At 40.8% G+C, this 15,523-nt stretch overlaps 2 protein-coding genes across 3 annotated transcripts; one reads left to right on the top strand and one right to left on the bottom strand.

Moving 5' to 3' along the window:
- Nucleotides 1-114: 114 nt before the first annotated feature.
- On the bottom strand, nt 115-7,097 carry mastl (microtubule associated serine/threonine kinase-like). The gene is made up of 12 exons (XM_040126259.1): nt 6,792-7,097; nt 6,565-6,702; nt 6,342-6,481; nt 6,134-6,222; nt 5,925-6,031; nt 5,660-5,819; nt 5,361-5,509; nt 4,079-5,173; nt 3,071-3,212; nt 1,828-1,941; nt 1,596-1,697; nt 115-1,065 (listed from the first exon to the last, which is right to left on the bottom strand). Exons 1-12 carry the CDS (start codon nt 6,957-6,959, stop codon nt 908-910), a joined length of 2,562 nt encoding a protein of 853 aa, XP_039982193.1. The 5' UTR covers nt 6,960-7,097; the 3' UTR covers nt 115-907.
- A 389-nt stretch (nt 7,098-7,486) lies between these two features.
- yme1l1a (YME1-like 1a) lies at nt 7,487-15,176 on the top strand. 2 transcript variants are annotated; one of them, XM_040127419.1, is made up of 18 exons: nt 7,487-7,707; nt 8,322-8,441; nt 9,098-9,266; nt 9,468-9,569; nt 9,692-9,801; nt 9,933-10,083; nt 10,278-10,361; nt 10,875-11,048; nt 11,203-11,355; nt 11,476-11,608; nt 11,711-11,773; nt 12,075-12,187; nt 12,474-12,629; nt 12,761-12,912; nt 13,007-13,133; nt 13,521-13,594; nt 13,978-14,064; nt 14,183-15,176. In XM_040127419.1, the coding sequence occupies exons 1-18, from the start codon at nt 7,672-7,674 to the stop codon at nt 14,321-14,323; spliced, it is 2,145 nt and encodes a 714-aa protein (XP_039983353.1). In that variant the 5' UTR covers nt 7,487-7,671; the 3' UTR covers nt 14,324-15,176. The 2 variants fall into 2 exon arrangements, with proteins under 2 accessions (XP_039983353.1, XP_039983352.1); XM_040127418.1 differs by having other exon boundaries at nt 10,278-10,385.
- Nucleotides 15,177-15,523: the final 347 nt, after the last annotated feature.

The raw sequence follows: 15,523 nt of genomic DNA, 5'->3' as shown, positions 1-15,523 counted from the left end.
GTAATTTACCGGATTAAGGCACAAAGTACATCATGTTACAAACAGATTTTTATTTGTATTTTCCTTTTTTTCTGAGTGTGAAGTAGTGAGGAGCCTAGTGAACTTCTTAAAAAAAAAAAAATAGTAGCGTGGAAAATGGGACAGTGGACCATGATATCACATCAGAATTACAAGTGACATAAAAGCAGCAAAATAGATAAAGTACACACTCCCGTCTTAAAACGACACTAAACATTATAAACAAGATTTACAAATAAAATACACTATTCATGAATATATTAGGATGTTTTTCTTTAGCAGTTTTGTGCCCCCTCAAAGAAATTCAGGGGGCCCGCCCACCCAGTCTACTAACAACAGGGGAACATTAGAAAGATGAACAGAACAGCAAAAATCGGCATGGAAAGTTACCATCAGGCAGGAAGTGCCACACTGACATGAACTGACATACATAGTTATTTTGTGTTTAATTAATATAAAACCATGACAACAGAGAAATCAAAGCCAAATGGTAGCAAATGATATTTTGCTAAAGAAAGAACCTTATTTAAGAGCTATAACTACTGTATGTAATATGGTAACACTTACTAAAGGTATTAAAGAGTTTCATTTTCTAATATGTACACTCGTAACTGTCTGAGCAGTCAACAGATTCAGCTTTTATCTGACTCTTATGACCTGTGATTGCACATATGTTAAATTTTTTTTATTTCTTATTACTATACAGCCTTCAACAAACAATCAGAATCCACATCATTATAGTGTATTTATTTGTATAATGGGTCTGATTTTTTTGGGTTTATCGCGGTGACAGCGTCTCATCAACTGCCCCCCCACACATTCTGACTTCATCAACAGCCAAAATGTGCTGACTGCTCGCTGCAGTAAAACTCAAACGGCGTTCGCAGCTCTATAAACTGAAGCCGGACACGGCAATGTGCTGAGCGTTGTTTCTTGCCTCAAAGTAGGAGGTGTCCGTTTCGTCCTCTGGCTGAGGTATGAAAGGCATCGGCTGATTCTGCAGGTTGTCCCAGTCCAGGCCCTCAAACAGGGGATGGCACTTGAGTTCTGGTGGATGTTAACACAAAACAAAGTGGTGAAACTATTTCCAATTATAGTACTTTGTTATATATCACAAATTACATTATCAACTTCCAGTATGATGGGGAGCAAAATTATTTAAAGGACCAATCCTTTTTTTCTGACTATATAAATAAGAGAAAATCCATATACATAATTAAAGACGTGAAATTTAAAAGATAGTCCTGCCCCCCAGCTACATTTACAAAGGTTATTAATGTACAGAGACCTTTAAAAAAAAAACCTTAAGAAAACAAAAGAACTACACTTAAGTTGTTATAGTTACAGCAGCTGTCTAGTTCTCTGATCTAGCTTCATAATCGGACTGAATTTCATTTTCAGGCATAATTCAGTCCATAATTCATTCTACTTTAATCTGAAAAAAGAATTTGGGGGCAATTCAGAGGCCTGTAACCAGGCCAGTTCTGTCCCGCATTTAAAAAGGACCTGTCAGTCAGTTGGAGAACTAAATCAAGGTGCAGTCTGAATAATGAAATATACTGAAAAGTGGTCCTCACCCTTGAGACCAGCCCGTTTGGTCATGTCCATTGTCAGGAGTATTTCAATGGCATTTCTTGAATTTTCAGACAGTTCCTCCCCTCCCTCGGGCCACGGGATATCTAACATTTTGGTGACGTAGTAGAAGAAACAAAGGCGCTTTATTAACATTAATTCCTTTCTCCAACCAAAATTCAGTAATTTGTGGTTGAGGTTTGAATGATGACGCTGTGACGGAAAATCCAAGCCCACCTCTGTTGAGAATATTCTTGAAGACCAGCTGAGGCGTCTCGTCATTAAAAGGCGGTACACCTGTGAGGAACTCGAAAAGACACACGCCCAGCGCCCACCAATCCACCATGCAGTCTGGATAGGGGGCAAAGAAAAAAGCCGCATATCATACAGCTGCTGGCTCCAAACTGAAAAAGTTTCCCCCTGCGATTCCTGTTAGAGTGTGCACTACTTGTACTGCGGTGGCAGAAGCAGGGACAACGTTAGTTGACGGATGGAGGGAGTCAACTTATGGACGTAAACGTCACACTCCTCACATCTCATTATGAGGATGGTACACGTTCAAAACAAGCAAATCTACAGAGAGCCTGAGATACCTGTCATTATCAATCACGCTACCATTTTGCAAATCCAATGAAAATTCTACCACATTACGAACCTTGATATTTGTGTCTAGCACTGTAGTTCTAATTTTGCTTCTAAATAGCCGCAAGGATTGACAATTACACTTTTTTGTAATGATCCATTATCAACTTAAGAAAAATACCTGACAGCAGATGAATAAATACTGCAGCACAGGATCATTCATGTCACAGGCTGGCCCTTCATGAATTCAAAATGCAGCAATCGTGCTACAAAACTGACAGGAAATACCGCCCTCAGCATGTTAACATTTGAATGACTAACAATAATGAATCAATAGGTTACTATTAGATGATATTTTGCACGTCAGTGGGTAAATGTCAAACATAAATCCAGTGCCGTAGCGCACTGACTTTGTGCCAAGATTACCCCAAATCTACAGATTTTAAGAGCAGAAAAACCCGTCCAGTTAAAAGCATTTAAAGCCTCAACAAATCTGATTCCACAACTGTTAAAAGTGGTGTTAGCTTAATGTTAGGAGATGATCCCATTTATTTTTTTAGCCTTTGTAAATCACACATTCAAAATGCTGTCCCCTTCCCTCTGATCAGGCCCACGGTTTGTTCAAAAGGGTAGAAACGCTGGGGATAGGGAAACAGGGGGAAACCAGGAAATTTCCTCTAGCATATTAGCAGGCTGGGTAAACATGCAAGCTCACTTTCAAAAACGGCAGTATCTTTATAGACTTACCACACTGACCACTTCCTGAAACTAAAAGAGAGTGCTTGTCACAAGGGCTACAATGTCAAGCATCGACTTTCAATACCATAAGACTGTGTTGGGCTAAAAAGCTTTGGTTTATTTTTGTGTTAAATGCCCTTTAACAATTCCCCTCTCTTACCGTGTGGTTTTACCAAAAGTAGTTCCGGAGCCAAATAGTCAGGGGTCCCCAAAATACGTGCACCCTCATCAGGCAGCGCACCCCTCCGGACACTCTTTGGAGTCCTGAAAGGGGTGTGGGAGGTCGACATGGGCTGAGGAGTCTGATGTGAGGAAGAAAACAAACGGGAAATGTGAGAAAAATGGCAAAATGACCAAATAGGCCTGCAACTAACTACTCATTTCTTATTATATTTAATGTGATGATTATTGTACTGATTAATCATTTAGTCTATAAAATAGTGAAAAATACTGATCACAATTCCTCAAGCCCATACTGCCATATTCAATTTTGCCTGACAATAGTATAAACCCAAAGACACTCAATTTACTGTCATAGAACCGTAAACTGAAGAAGCTGGAACTGATGAATTTTTCATATTTTTGCATCAAATATGACTTGAACAACTGATTATGATAATTTATCAACTCTAGACACATGAAAAAAATGGAATCAAAAACCGCGCGACATACAATCCAGTACAAATGCCTTTCTGTAATAGCTGTAGTCTTTTTGAAACAGCCCCAAAAACTTTAAAAGTTGAAACAACAACTCTCTGTTACACACACAAACAATAACAACATTTCAAGCTTCACAAAAGGTAGTATTTACTGTCAGTCTGTTGTATTGGAATGCTACCGAGCTTCCTCAAAGGTGATATTTTTTAATTCTGTGTGCACAAAATAAAAAAAAGTTTCACTTCAGGAGTTGTATTATGGATCTGGTGCGCGCCCGACGATAATGTGTGCTCACAAGGTTAAAAAACATCTATTGGGAAGTGTTAATGTTATTATTTCAAAAAACCTTTATCAACAACATCTCTTACTGAGAGATGTACCACTAGCCCTGCAGTTAAAAGTACCAACTCAAAGCTACAACTGAACGGCAGATGGGAAATGATTTTTCCCCAGTGCTGCGACTCTTTTTAAGGATAAGAATGAACTTCAAACTGTGTCCCTGTGTGCCTACCTTATAGAGAGAGCTGCTGGATTTGGGTCTTTTTTGCACTGGGGTTGCGGCGCCAGACGCAGGGTGATAAGAGGCGGCTGTGGACACGTCCATAGACTCCACAGACCCACTGCTAAGGCGGGAAACCCCCGACATGTTGGAGTGGTTGATGGAGCTACAGTAGCTACGGAAAGCTACGATGTTTCGCGGCTTGAGGAAGGAGGGCGATTGCGCCACACCACAGGCCAGATCAGGGAACTGGTTGAGAAAGGAACACTGAGATTCACATCTCCGGCTAAAATCCCGGAGTCTGGGGGTTTCAGTGATAACAGCAGAGGGAGTTTGTGGTAGTGATTCAGTGATAGATGAGTCTTTACTTTGCTCTTGCTCCTCAGATGATGGTGAGTTCCTGTTTTTGGAACACTTGCCAATTTTGAGAGATGAGTGGCTCTCCATAGTTAGAGACGTCTCGTGCATAGACCCATCAGAGTCCAGGCTCAAGCTCCGGCAAATGTCACGGTTCCCAGCAGGCGGTGATGTGAAACTTGAATGTGGTAAGTGTTTGGCTCCATCTTCAAACACGTCCTCCGTTGGCTCTTCCAGTTCACAAAACAGGGTTTTGGCCACAGCAATGGGACTGGAGCGCTTTGGGACCCGGTCTTCAGCTAACCCAGGCCCCTCAGCGGAGGCCACAAAGTCGCCTATTTGGATGGTGGCAAATGTTCCTGTTATGCCAGTGCGAAACCTCGCAGCCTCTTCTGGAATCTCGTAGCATCTTCTGTAGTCTGCATTACTCTTCTTGGCTTGGATTTCTAATGGCTCCGGACTTCTCTCTACATCTGAAAATGTCCTCTTCACAGATGAGGGAACAGCACTCTGACTGTCATCTGTCTCTGATAGACAAATGTCCTCCTGAGCTGTGGAAACAGACTCCCGCTTGTTGGCACGAGGCCTTTTTTCTGAAAGCTTTACTGGGTTTGACTCTTTGGGCAGATTGCTGCTGGTCTTAGCAGAGAGCCCAGAGGTGCCAGGTTTCGTGGGCACAAAGTCCTGTTTATGCCCTTTGGATTCAAAGTGCCCTCTCCCCTTCTGTTCATTAGTATGTTCATTTTCTTTCTGAGGAAGAAAGAAAAAAGGAAACTGTGAACTACAAAAAGACAGCATGATTTGTATTCCCAGGTATGTCATATTAAATGACTTATAAGAAGATTTGGGGGACACAAAGTCAGACACCCCAAATCAAAAAAATGATATTGTTTAATAGGTGATAATAGGTAATTTTATACAGCTAAAGGTGACTGACCTGGTCACACTCCCACAGTGGACTAATGCCACCTTCAGTGTCGGTGGTGCTGCCTGCACTCATTGTCTCAAACCTCTTTCTGGTCTTCAGCAGTGTGGGAGTCAGATTTTTAGCCAGGTTGTGAGGACTAAACACACTGTTGTTAGGTCCTATGGAGACAACGCAAATACGTCAAAAAATTAGATCAGACATACAGCTTTTTTAGAAATAATTAAACAATGCTTGCATACTAGTCATTCCGAAAGGTTGATGAATGAAATTGACATAATTTTAAAAAAAAACCTAGTAACACGACGTACCCAATTTCCAAGGGTAGCGAGCAGGAGAGTATAGCTGATCTTTTTTCTCCATCAAGGGAGAACCAAGAGAGTTATTCTTCTGTTTTATTTTGCCACAGGACACGGGACTGGACATGGTAGATGCGCTGCAGTGACGCTTGCCCTCTCCTGCGGGCGTATTCTGTGTTTGGATAAGTAAATGAAGAGTCATTACTCGACACAAATCATGCATGACGCACGCAAATTGGAAATCGCCTCATTCCAAAAAAGAGATAAATGTACTTACAAATCCAAGGGAGCTGATTAAGGAGAGGACTTGACCCGGAGTGCGGAAATAATCTTTCTTTGGTTTAGCCAAGGATGGGGTGGTTAGGATATCCATAAGGCTCAGCTCTGATATTGAAAGCACACAGATAAAATAAAGGAAATATATCTAGCATTACTAGTGGTGATGGTCACAATTAACTCATGTGTCACGCTGACGGGACTCCATACCTCTTTCAAGTTTGACTTTAGAAAGGCCAAAGTCTGTTAGCTTGATGTGACCTTCATTGGATATAAGCATGTTGTCCGGCTTCAAGTCCCTAAAAAGGCACAGGGCAGGTAAGTTACAGATACACATTAAATCTCACCAGTAGATCAATCACTAATTGTTATACACATTTAATGACACCTAAAGAAACTGGATATAGTATCAAAGTACCTGTGGATTATGCCATGACGGTGAAGGTAGTCTAAAGCCAGAGCAACCTCTGAAATATATTTAACTGCCATATCCTGGTCGAAATATCCATATATGTGAAGCAGAGATTTGACATCTCCGCCGATGAGGTATTCCATCAACTGTAACCAACAGGAAAATGCAGGTTTAGTAACAGCTATACAAATATCAACCTCACAAATGCGTTTTGTGCATTGGGTGTTACCAGATAGATCTTGGTGGCCGTCTGAAGGGAGTAAAACAGGTGAACCACGAAGGGACTTTTGCTCAGAGCGAGTGCGTCCCTCTCTGCCTTCATTTGCCCCGTCATATTTTTATCAACCATGTCTGCTTTCTTCATCACCTGAAAAAGAAAAAAAAAAGAGAGAGTATTTTAGCTAAGCTAGAGTCTCAGTCAATGCGTCAGTGTTGCAAAAGACCCAAGGGACTCACCTTAATGGCGTATAATCGGGTATTGCACTTTTTCCGTGCAAGGTAGACTTTGCCAAAGGCACCGCGGCTGATGGGCTTCAAAATGACGAAATCCTCGATTGAAGGCGGTTTAGGAATATCCACCGTTTTGCCATTTGTGCTGGAGTCGTGCTTTTCATCCGCGTCCATTATTTAACTCGTTTAAAAGGAGGTTTTAGGTGGTGTCTTTAACAGCTAGCCAGCGAAGAGTAACAACTCGCATGATGAAACAACAATCACGGGTTTGTTTTGAAAATTTGAATTCCGCTGCTCTTTTCGCGAGGTCCTCTGACGTTCAACTTACTGCCTGTACGCAAAGCACGACATGCTCTTAACGTGTACTATAATGAAGTGTTAGTTTTTTATTTTATCTGTGGAATTAACATTTATATTATATGCCTCAAAAGAATAAAGCTAATAGAACCAGATATTTATTTTTAATATTTTATTTTTTATCAGGCAGCAAGGAGCACGCATGGTTCGGAAATATTGAATGTTGTAATAACGGTCAAACGTTTTTCCCACTTAAGAAACACAATGGGAAAATATAAATTAAATTTATATATTTATTTGTCATATACAGTTTGAGAATTTTAATAATATATTTTTTTAATGTGGTTTTTGTTCCACGAGTGATGTAACGACACATTCTGGACCAGGTCTGACGTCATTTTGTAGTCCATTTGACCCTCAGACGCCGGAGAATCCATTTGCCGTCATTTGCTAAGCTGCTGAAAGTTGTGTAACAGGGAAAACAAAAGGACACCGACCCCGGGAGGACTCGTTCATTTGCGTTGTATAGAGGGTCTGTCCTCATACGTCCGCCCCCGAAATCTTTTGTTTGATCTACCATTCGATAAAAATGTTTTCCCTGTCGACGTCGTTTCAGCCACAGCAGGTAAGCCGACTGGATAGCAGCTGTTTGACCTAGCTAACTAATGTTAATGTGTGCTCTCCTGCCAACGTATCTGTATGTTAGTTATAATTTCAGCGTTGTCTGGAAGTTATAACCTCAAGAGCCCCTTTCAGGCGTTGCATTTCTCGGATATTCTCTAACGGTCAGTTTCAACTTAACTCGGCTAATGTTAGCATTAACAAGTTAACGCTAGATTGATTCATGCTCGGCATTACATCACGTTGTCATAGTAGGCTATTCAAAAGCCGGGATCCCCGAACAAGCTTGGCACATGCAGTTTTGGTCGTGACTTAACCAAAGGATACATCTGGTTAGAGATTGGTTAAGGTAAATTGAAGGGTAATAACTTAGTCTTTGAAGAGTTGCCGTTACATAACTCGCACACATCTTACGTATGTGGGCCATACTGCTGTCAGCCTGAATAACACTGACATAACAGTCCCGCCCCACGGTCCTGTCTGAAAGCTTCACCTGAAATCCAGCAAAACTCGAACTCATGTGGGGCTTTTTGTACGTGTAATAAATGCAAGACTATGCAGCTCGCCACGTGGTGGAATGCCGTTCTTCACCCTCCGCTGTTGTTATGTGTCTGCCAGATGATAGTGCCCCTCAGCCAGCTCATCAATGCCCTCCACTCTCTGAAGAACTCCGCCACAGCTTCAGTCCAGACCCTGCACAAAGACTTCCCTCCAGAGCACAGTTCATATCTCAAAGAGGTGAGAATGGCACCACGGATGCATGGTGTACTGAAGTGATTCTAGGAGGGTACAGTACATAATCGTCAGTGACTTTGGTATGACTTGGAATGTCACACACACACACAGATTTTTTTTGAAACTTTTTTGATAATGGCGAACAAGACATACTAAAAAAAATAAAATAAAAAAATCATACTCAACACTGCTGACATAGGACAACTCTAAGGTAAAGAGAAAGTTTTCATGAAGAAAAACACTGTAAATAAGAGGAAGGACGCATGCCTGTATTCAACCATAGCATTTTTCTTAAACACAGTAATAACCATGTAAGCATTACACCTTAAAAATTCACATTTCATCATTTTACAATTTTGCAACAGCCAAGAAATGTAAGTCTACCAGTACCTGTTGTAGTTACCAACCTGTCTGTCAATGTAATGTTCAAAAAAATATTTTGCACACCCCAGAGTACTGGTGCAGCTCTACAACGTTAAATATATCTATTACTATGTTAATTTCTATATGCTTCTTAAAAAGTGAGTGAAAGTGTGAGATGTGTGACAAAGATTCTTACAGGCTCTGGAAGCCAGATACCCATTTGTGGGTTATTTTTGCAATAATAATTGTCTTACAAAAGGTGTCGATGATCTACTTTGGCTATCTTCTCTTCTTAGCCCACTGTAAGTCTGAGGGAGCTTGGCCTGTCGGAGATCAGGGTGAGCCAGCTGGATGAGCTGGTCAGCAGGTTGCTGCCTGTACCAGGACCAGAGGAACCTCCCGCTGTTCCTTCGACATGGAGGACGAGTCACGTTTCTGCAGACAACTTCTTTCACAACAAGCATGGTGAGCGGCACAGGGCCGTTGAGCTGAAAGGCTATCCAGCTTTGAGTGTTTTCTAAGAAAATGGCCCAGTGCTTACCTTAACCAAAGGGGTTGTACCAGGGACAGTTTTGTTATTTAAGAAATCTAATTTTACACATTGGTCAATTTACAGTATCATACCATGTAAAGTGAAACGATCCTTTTGCACTCTTTGTCTCACAGGGTTTTCACACAGAAGATTGGGGGTTTTTGGCTCCCCAATATTCCACAGACAATACCACAGTCCTCTAAAAGAAGTTTGCTCACAACTACAATTCTTGCCTGGTAAGAAATTAACTAAATACTTAATCTGCTGTTTGTAAGTTATCTGTGTGTGTGTGTGTGTGTGAAGGGCTTGACATGTAAGGTTTTAATGTTTTCTGTTTTCCATGTGTGTCTCTATTTAGTATGGGTCCAGAGTCGGGGTTTCAAGACACTTCGATCAAAGCCCAGACGAATGGAGTCTGGTTATGATGGTCCAGTGGAGTCTGAGGCCTACACGCCAGCATTTATGAAGGTCAGCATGTTACTGCAAAGCTCCAGCAGTCTGTTTAATGAAAAAGATTAGTCGGACCTATTTGTGTGGTCCCACTAATCTTTCCATTGTGTGAAGCTTACAAACCAACTCTCCCTCCGTTTCCCTCACAGGGGCTGCTCCTGAGGGAGAAGGGACCAGAGTCGCAGTCGCTGGACCAAGTGATAAAACAAAGGAACCTTCCTGAAAACCAGCAGGATGCTTTCAAGACGGGTTTCACTGAGGGGTTCATGAGGTCCCAGGCCTTTACTCAGAGAACACAAGGTTTGTGGCTCACTCACTTAGCCGTCAGGCACTACAGTTATAATCTAGAAAGAAAAGGAACCTTTTCTATAATCAAAGGATTCCCTGGTATTTAGTGTAAACAGTTGCACCAGGTTTTCTTTGGGGGGCAGTGCTGAGTTGAATACAAAGGGGAAATACTCGTGACTCACTTTTTCTCTCCCCTGTTTTGACAGACTCGCTGAGGAGAACCAGGTTGATCCTGTTGGTCCTCCTACTTGTCGGTATTTATGGCCTATCGAGAACCCCGTTTCTCTCGGGTAAAGGCTCCTTTTCTGATGCTGGTTTGTTTCAGATTTCATTCTTTCCTATGCTTGCAAATCAACTCGCAACCCTACATGAACACTGCAAATTGGACAAACTGTCTCCAAGCATATATGATAAAGTTAGTGCTTTACTTGAGTCTTATGTCAGCTTAGATATTTGATGAACTGTGTTTTTAGTGTCCCATCAGGTTAATAAGACATGATATATCTCTTGTGGTGTGCAGGTAGAATGTGACTATTTATTCTGCTGGATACCACTGTGCACTAATACTGAAATATCTATATCAACTATGTATATTTTCATGCCCGGGGGGGGGTATTCGGATAGTTGGAAGCGATAAATGTGGAAAAGCAACACACATTTGGATCATCATATTTACATGTTTGCCACAGTAAGCGTATTGTAACCAGCAGTTGTATTGTCTTTCATTGTGCGACACTGTAAAGAAATGTGAAGTGTTTCCAGTTTCACTGAACTGAACCAGTTTTTTTGGGGGGATCTCACAGTGAGGTTCCGCACCACATCTGGTCTTGACTCAGCAGTCGACCCCGTCCAGATGAAGAATGTGACATTTGAGCACGTCAAAGGAGTGGAGGAGGCAAAGAATGAATTACAAGATGTTGTCGAGTTTCTCAAGAACCCACAGAAGTTTACTGTTCTGGGTGGAAAACTGCCTAAAGGTATTATGACTGAGCTTTCTCCACATATTCCACATTCTCTGATTTTGTCATCCAGGAAAATAATCTAATGCAAATATTTGGCCAATATTTTTTTCCTATATTTTTTGATATGTTGTTATTTTATCTTAACTCGTTTCCTCTGTTATCCTCACAGGGATCCTCCTTGTTGGTCCACCAGGCACGGGAAAGACTCTGTTAGCACGAGCCGTGGCTGGGGAGGCTGATGTGCCTTTCTACTACGCCTCCGGATCAGAGTTTGATGAGATGTTTGTGGGTGTCGGTGCAGGCCGCATCAGGAACCTTTTCAGTAAGTTTTCTGGATGTGAGAAAGTGTGAGGAACCAACTGAGGATGTTGCCTCACAACTACTATCTCTCTTTTTATTTATTCATTTTTTTATTTTTTATTTTTATTTTTGTGGTTTGCAGAGGAGGCAAAAGCTAATGCTCCCTGTGTCATCTTCATCGATGAGTTGGACAGTGTTGGAGGGAAGAGGATTGAGTCTCCTATGCATCCTTACTCCAGACAAACCATTAACCAGCTGCTGGCTGAAATGGACGGGTCAGTTCTATTGCATTGACATTTTCAAACTGCACAGTGTGAATAAAATATTTCTGTCGGGAGCTTTCATTTCCTTACTCTCAATGTTTTGGTGTTTTTCAGTTTTAAACCAAATGAAGGAGTCATTGTTATTGGTGCTACAAACTTTGCTGAGGCTCTGGATAAGTATGTTTTCATTTCAAATAAATTTATGTTTTACATATATTTTAATTTTTTTGCCTTTTTAGTAGAATAAAAAGTTTGACCTGCTGATATCCTCCAGCTAGTCAAACTGAAAAAAGGTCACTCCATAGAGTAGATACATATAGTTAATATATGCAAAACTGTTTCAGTTTTCTTGCTTCATGTATCTCAGCACTTTCACTAGCATTTTGGTTTTGATGCAGTAAAGCTGGACATTTAACAGACTGGAAAAATGTATGTACTATAAGTCTTAATTATTACAACTTTTGATACCACTTTTCAGCGCTCTGGTAAGGCCAGGGAGGTTTGACATGCAGGTGACGGTACCTCGCCCAGATGTGAAAGGACGCACTGAAATTCTCAACTGGTACCTTTCCAAGATTAAAATGGACCCTGGTAGGTCTCAGTGTAGGCACTCAAAAATATTAAGGATATTTGTGACCAATATCTTACAAAGCAGATGTTTCAGGTTTTGTTTCTTACTAAACTCTGATTTGTCATTCTTAAATTTTTGGTAGTATTTCAGAAGCAATTTCTAAAAGACATCTTATGTGATATTAGTGACAAAATCACGCACATTTTGGAAAAACAGTTTATCTCCTTATCAACTGAAGCCGTTGTCTTTTGAACACTGATCACCTTTATAAAGAAGGCTTTATCTCTTGTGTTTGTTCCTTCACAGCCGTGGATGCAGAGATTATTGCCCGGGGCACAGTGGGATTCTCTGGTGCAGAGCTCGAGAACCTGGTCAACCAGGCAGCCCTGAAGGCAGCCGTGGACGGGAAAGAGATGGTCACAATGAAGGAGCTGGAGTTCTCTAAGGACAAGATCCTCATGGGTGAGTACACACAGTGTTTAGATCTGCTCAAATCACGTCAGATGAGACAGATTACTTAGACACACTCTAGTTAGGATACAGGAAGAATGTGAATGGGAGACAGCCCTTTTATTGTGTCCTTTTCATACCAGGCCCTGAGAGGAAGAGCGTTGAAATCGACAAGAAGAATAAGACCATCACTGCCTACCATGAGTCCGGCCATGCCATTGTTGCCTATTACACCAAAGATGCGATGCCCATCAATAAGGCCACTATCATGCCTAGAGGACCAACTCTTGGCCACGTGAGCTTTTTTTTTTTTCACTTCCCAACATATCCAGTGGTCCTTAGCAGCACTTAGCAGTACTACCAGTGTTCTCCATGTCTCTGTCCTCCAGGTTTCCATGCTCCCAGAGAATGACCGCTGGAGTGAAACAAGAGCCCAGCTGCTGGCTCAGATGGATGTCAGTATGGGCGGTCGAGTTGCAGAGGAGCTCATCTTTGGAGATGACTACATTACCACTGGTGCGAGATTAAGAGGGCTTTGATTTCGTTTGTGTGTCTGTGTCCTGTTGTGTTACTGGCAACAGAGATGCTGTTAAAGATAAACTACTTCACTTCTGTTGTATAGCCACCTTTTCTAAAAGCTCTTCTTACCAGTGTACATACTGCAAAGACAAATTTGTGTTGTTTGGATCTATGAATGAGTTTTGATCAATTGGTGTCATGAAGTTTAATACATAATTTCCATTTTTATGAACAAAGTCTGTAAAATTGTTTACAGTATAAATGACCTCAGGACTGTTATACTACTGTAACATATTATAGCACATGTCTGATAATGTCGACCTTATGCTCTGGTTGTTTAAAACAGAGTATGAGTTTCAACCTTCTTGTTATTGTTCATTTTAGGAGCCTCCAGTGACTTTGATGGTGCAACCAAAATAGCAAAAATGATGGTGACCAGGTTTGGCATGAGTGACAAGGTAAATATTTACATTTTTATGGCTGACAACGTTTTGGTCCTTTCCACTTCCATAGAAGACAGACCTTTTCACTAAACAGTGCTGTTATGGGGCTATCACTGCTTTTACTACTCTACATTACTGCAGGGTTCTCTTTGAATTTATGGAGGCATATACGCTTCCAAATTGGGATACTGATTTATTGTTCAGTTCAGATCAAAAGCTGCATTCCTCTTGCATTACTATGACATATAATTACACCTGAAACAATGAAAAGCTCTGTCTAGCTCTTGCCACCTAAAAGAAACTCAGCGTTTTATGATGATCAGTTATTACAAGTGACTAATGCATGAAAAGGTCTATTGTTCATTTAACCTGAGGATGTAATTTGTGTTTTGTCGCAGCTCGGTGTCATGACCTATGGTGACACAACCAAACAGAGCCCCGAGACACAAGCAGCCATCGAACAGGAAGTCAGGGTTTTACTGAAGGTGAACTCCCCACGGCACTCTCAAGCTATTCTTAATTTATAGATAGATTACTACTGATCATTTATAACATCTTTTTCTTTATGATTTCCTGAATTACCAATCGTTTTCTCCCCTCCAGGACTCGTATGAACGTGCTAAAAACATCCTCAAGACATACAGTAATGAGCATAAGAAGCTAGCTGATGCCCTGCTAAGATACGAAACTCTGGATGCCAAAGAGATCCAGATGGTGCTGGAGGGCAAATCACTGGACCACTAGATACCTCAGTAAACATTTTAGACTCTTGTAACATGTATATATGAAACTGTGCAATTGAGCACAGGCCTTTTGGAGGCCTTGTATTACATTTGTTTGTAACCCTCTTATAATCAGTGTGAAGATTACGCTGACATTTTTGTTTCATCCCTTATGTTAATTTTCATTTGTTTTTGACAATTCCTGTAGAGAAGACTTTCAGTTTCACAGCAATTTTAAAGCGCCCACAGTTAGATTGGATGAAAATAAATATATGTTCTACACAAGTTTGTCCACTACTATTTGCAAAGATGTTTGAGATTTCACTAAGGATTTGTTGTCCTTCACTGTCAAGGCAAATGACTTCTATGGTAGTTTTATACATCAGATTCATATTTGGTATCAAGTAAGGTTCTAAGGCAAATAAATTGGACACAGATCACGGCTAATTAGGATGAAAACTATTAATTTCATGTATGTGTCTATGTCTCATTTTGAATTTGTACAGACTGGTGAACACCATAGGACCTTAAAGCACCTCAATTTAGAATGTACCATTTGGCTGTAGCAAGGTACAGGTGATAACCCTGTTCATAGTTGAACTCTTCATATTAAGAGTTCTTTCTCTGAAATATGTATTTCAGTTGCATTTACAATATGCTGTCTATGTTCTTATTTATTAAAGTGCCCAAAGGTCCCCTTTTTCTGAAATTAGTGATAGGCCCTCATGTCCTATTTGTAGCTCGACTGTACCTGATAAATGAGGGGGACTGTGTATATATTGTAAGAGTGAAAAGGGACTGGATTTGTGCTTCTGTTTGTTCTTTTAGACAAAGGCCTTCTTGAAGCCCAAATAAATGTTTCTCTTAATCATGAATGTGTACAGTACATGAATTAAATGAAACTTGCATTATTATTATTATTATTATTTTATCTATTTATTTATTTATTTTTTGGCCACTCTGGAGGGAAGTGCAACAAGCTATCTCCTGCAGCACTACATTGGAATATTAGCACCGTATAAATCTGCTATGGCTAATCTGTTCGCAAACAGTTGCTTATTTACACATGCAGTAGACACAGAGCAGCATTGGCATTCATTTGGAATGTAAGTCCAATATACAATTTCATTTTAACTACGGTTTGGTCTTTGCTAACACCTGAGTGAATATCTGGCTCTTTATATTAACTGCTAAATGCTCCACTATGTTTACCAGCTAGCTG

The sequence above is a fragment of the Xiphias gladius genome, chromosome 5 (genome assembly GCF_016859285.1).
Source record: "Xiphias gladius isolate SHS-SW01 ecotype Sanya breed wild chromosome 5, ASM1685928v1, whole genome shotgun sequence".
Taxonomy (NCBI): domain Eukaryota; kingdom Metazoa; phylum Chordata; class Actinopteri; order Istiophoriformes; family Xiphiidae; genus Xiphias; species Xiphias gladius.
Note: the sequence above shows the minus strand (reverse complement) of the source record. Positions and strands in the feature narration are given on the sequence as shown.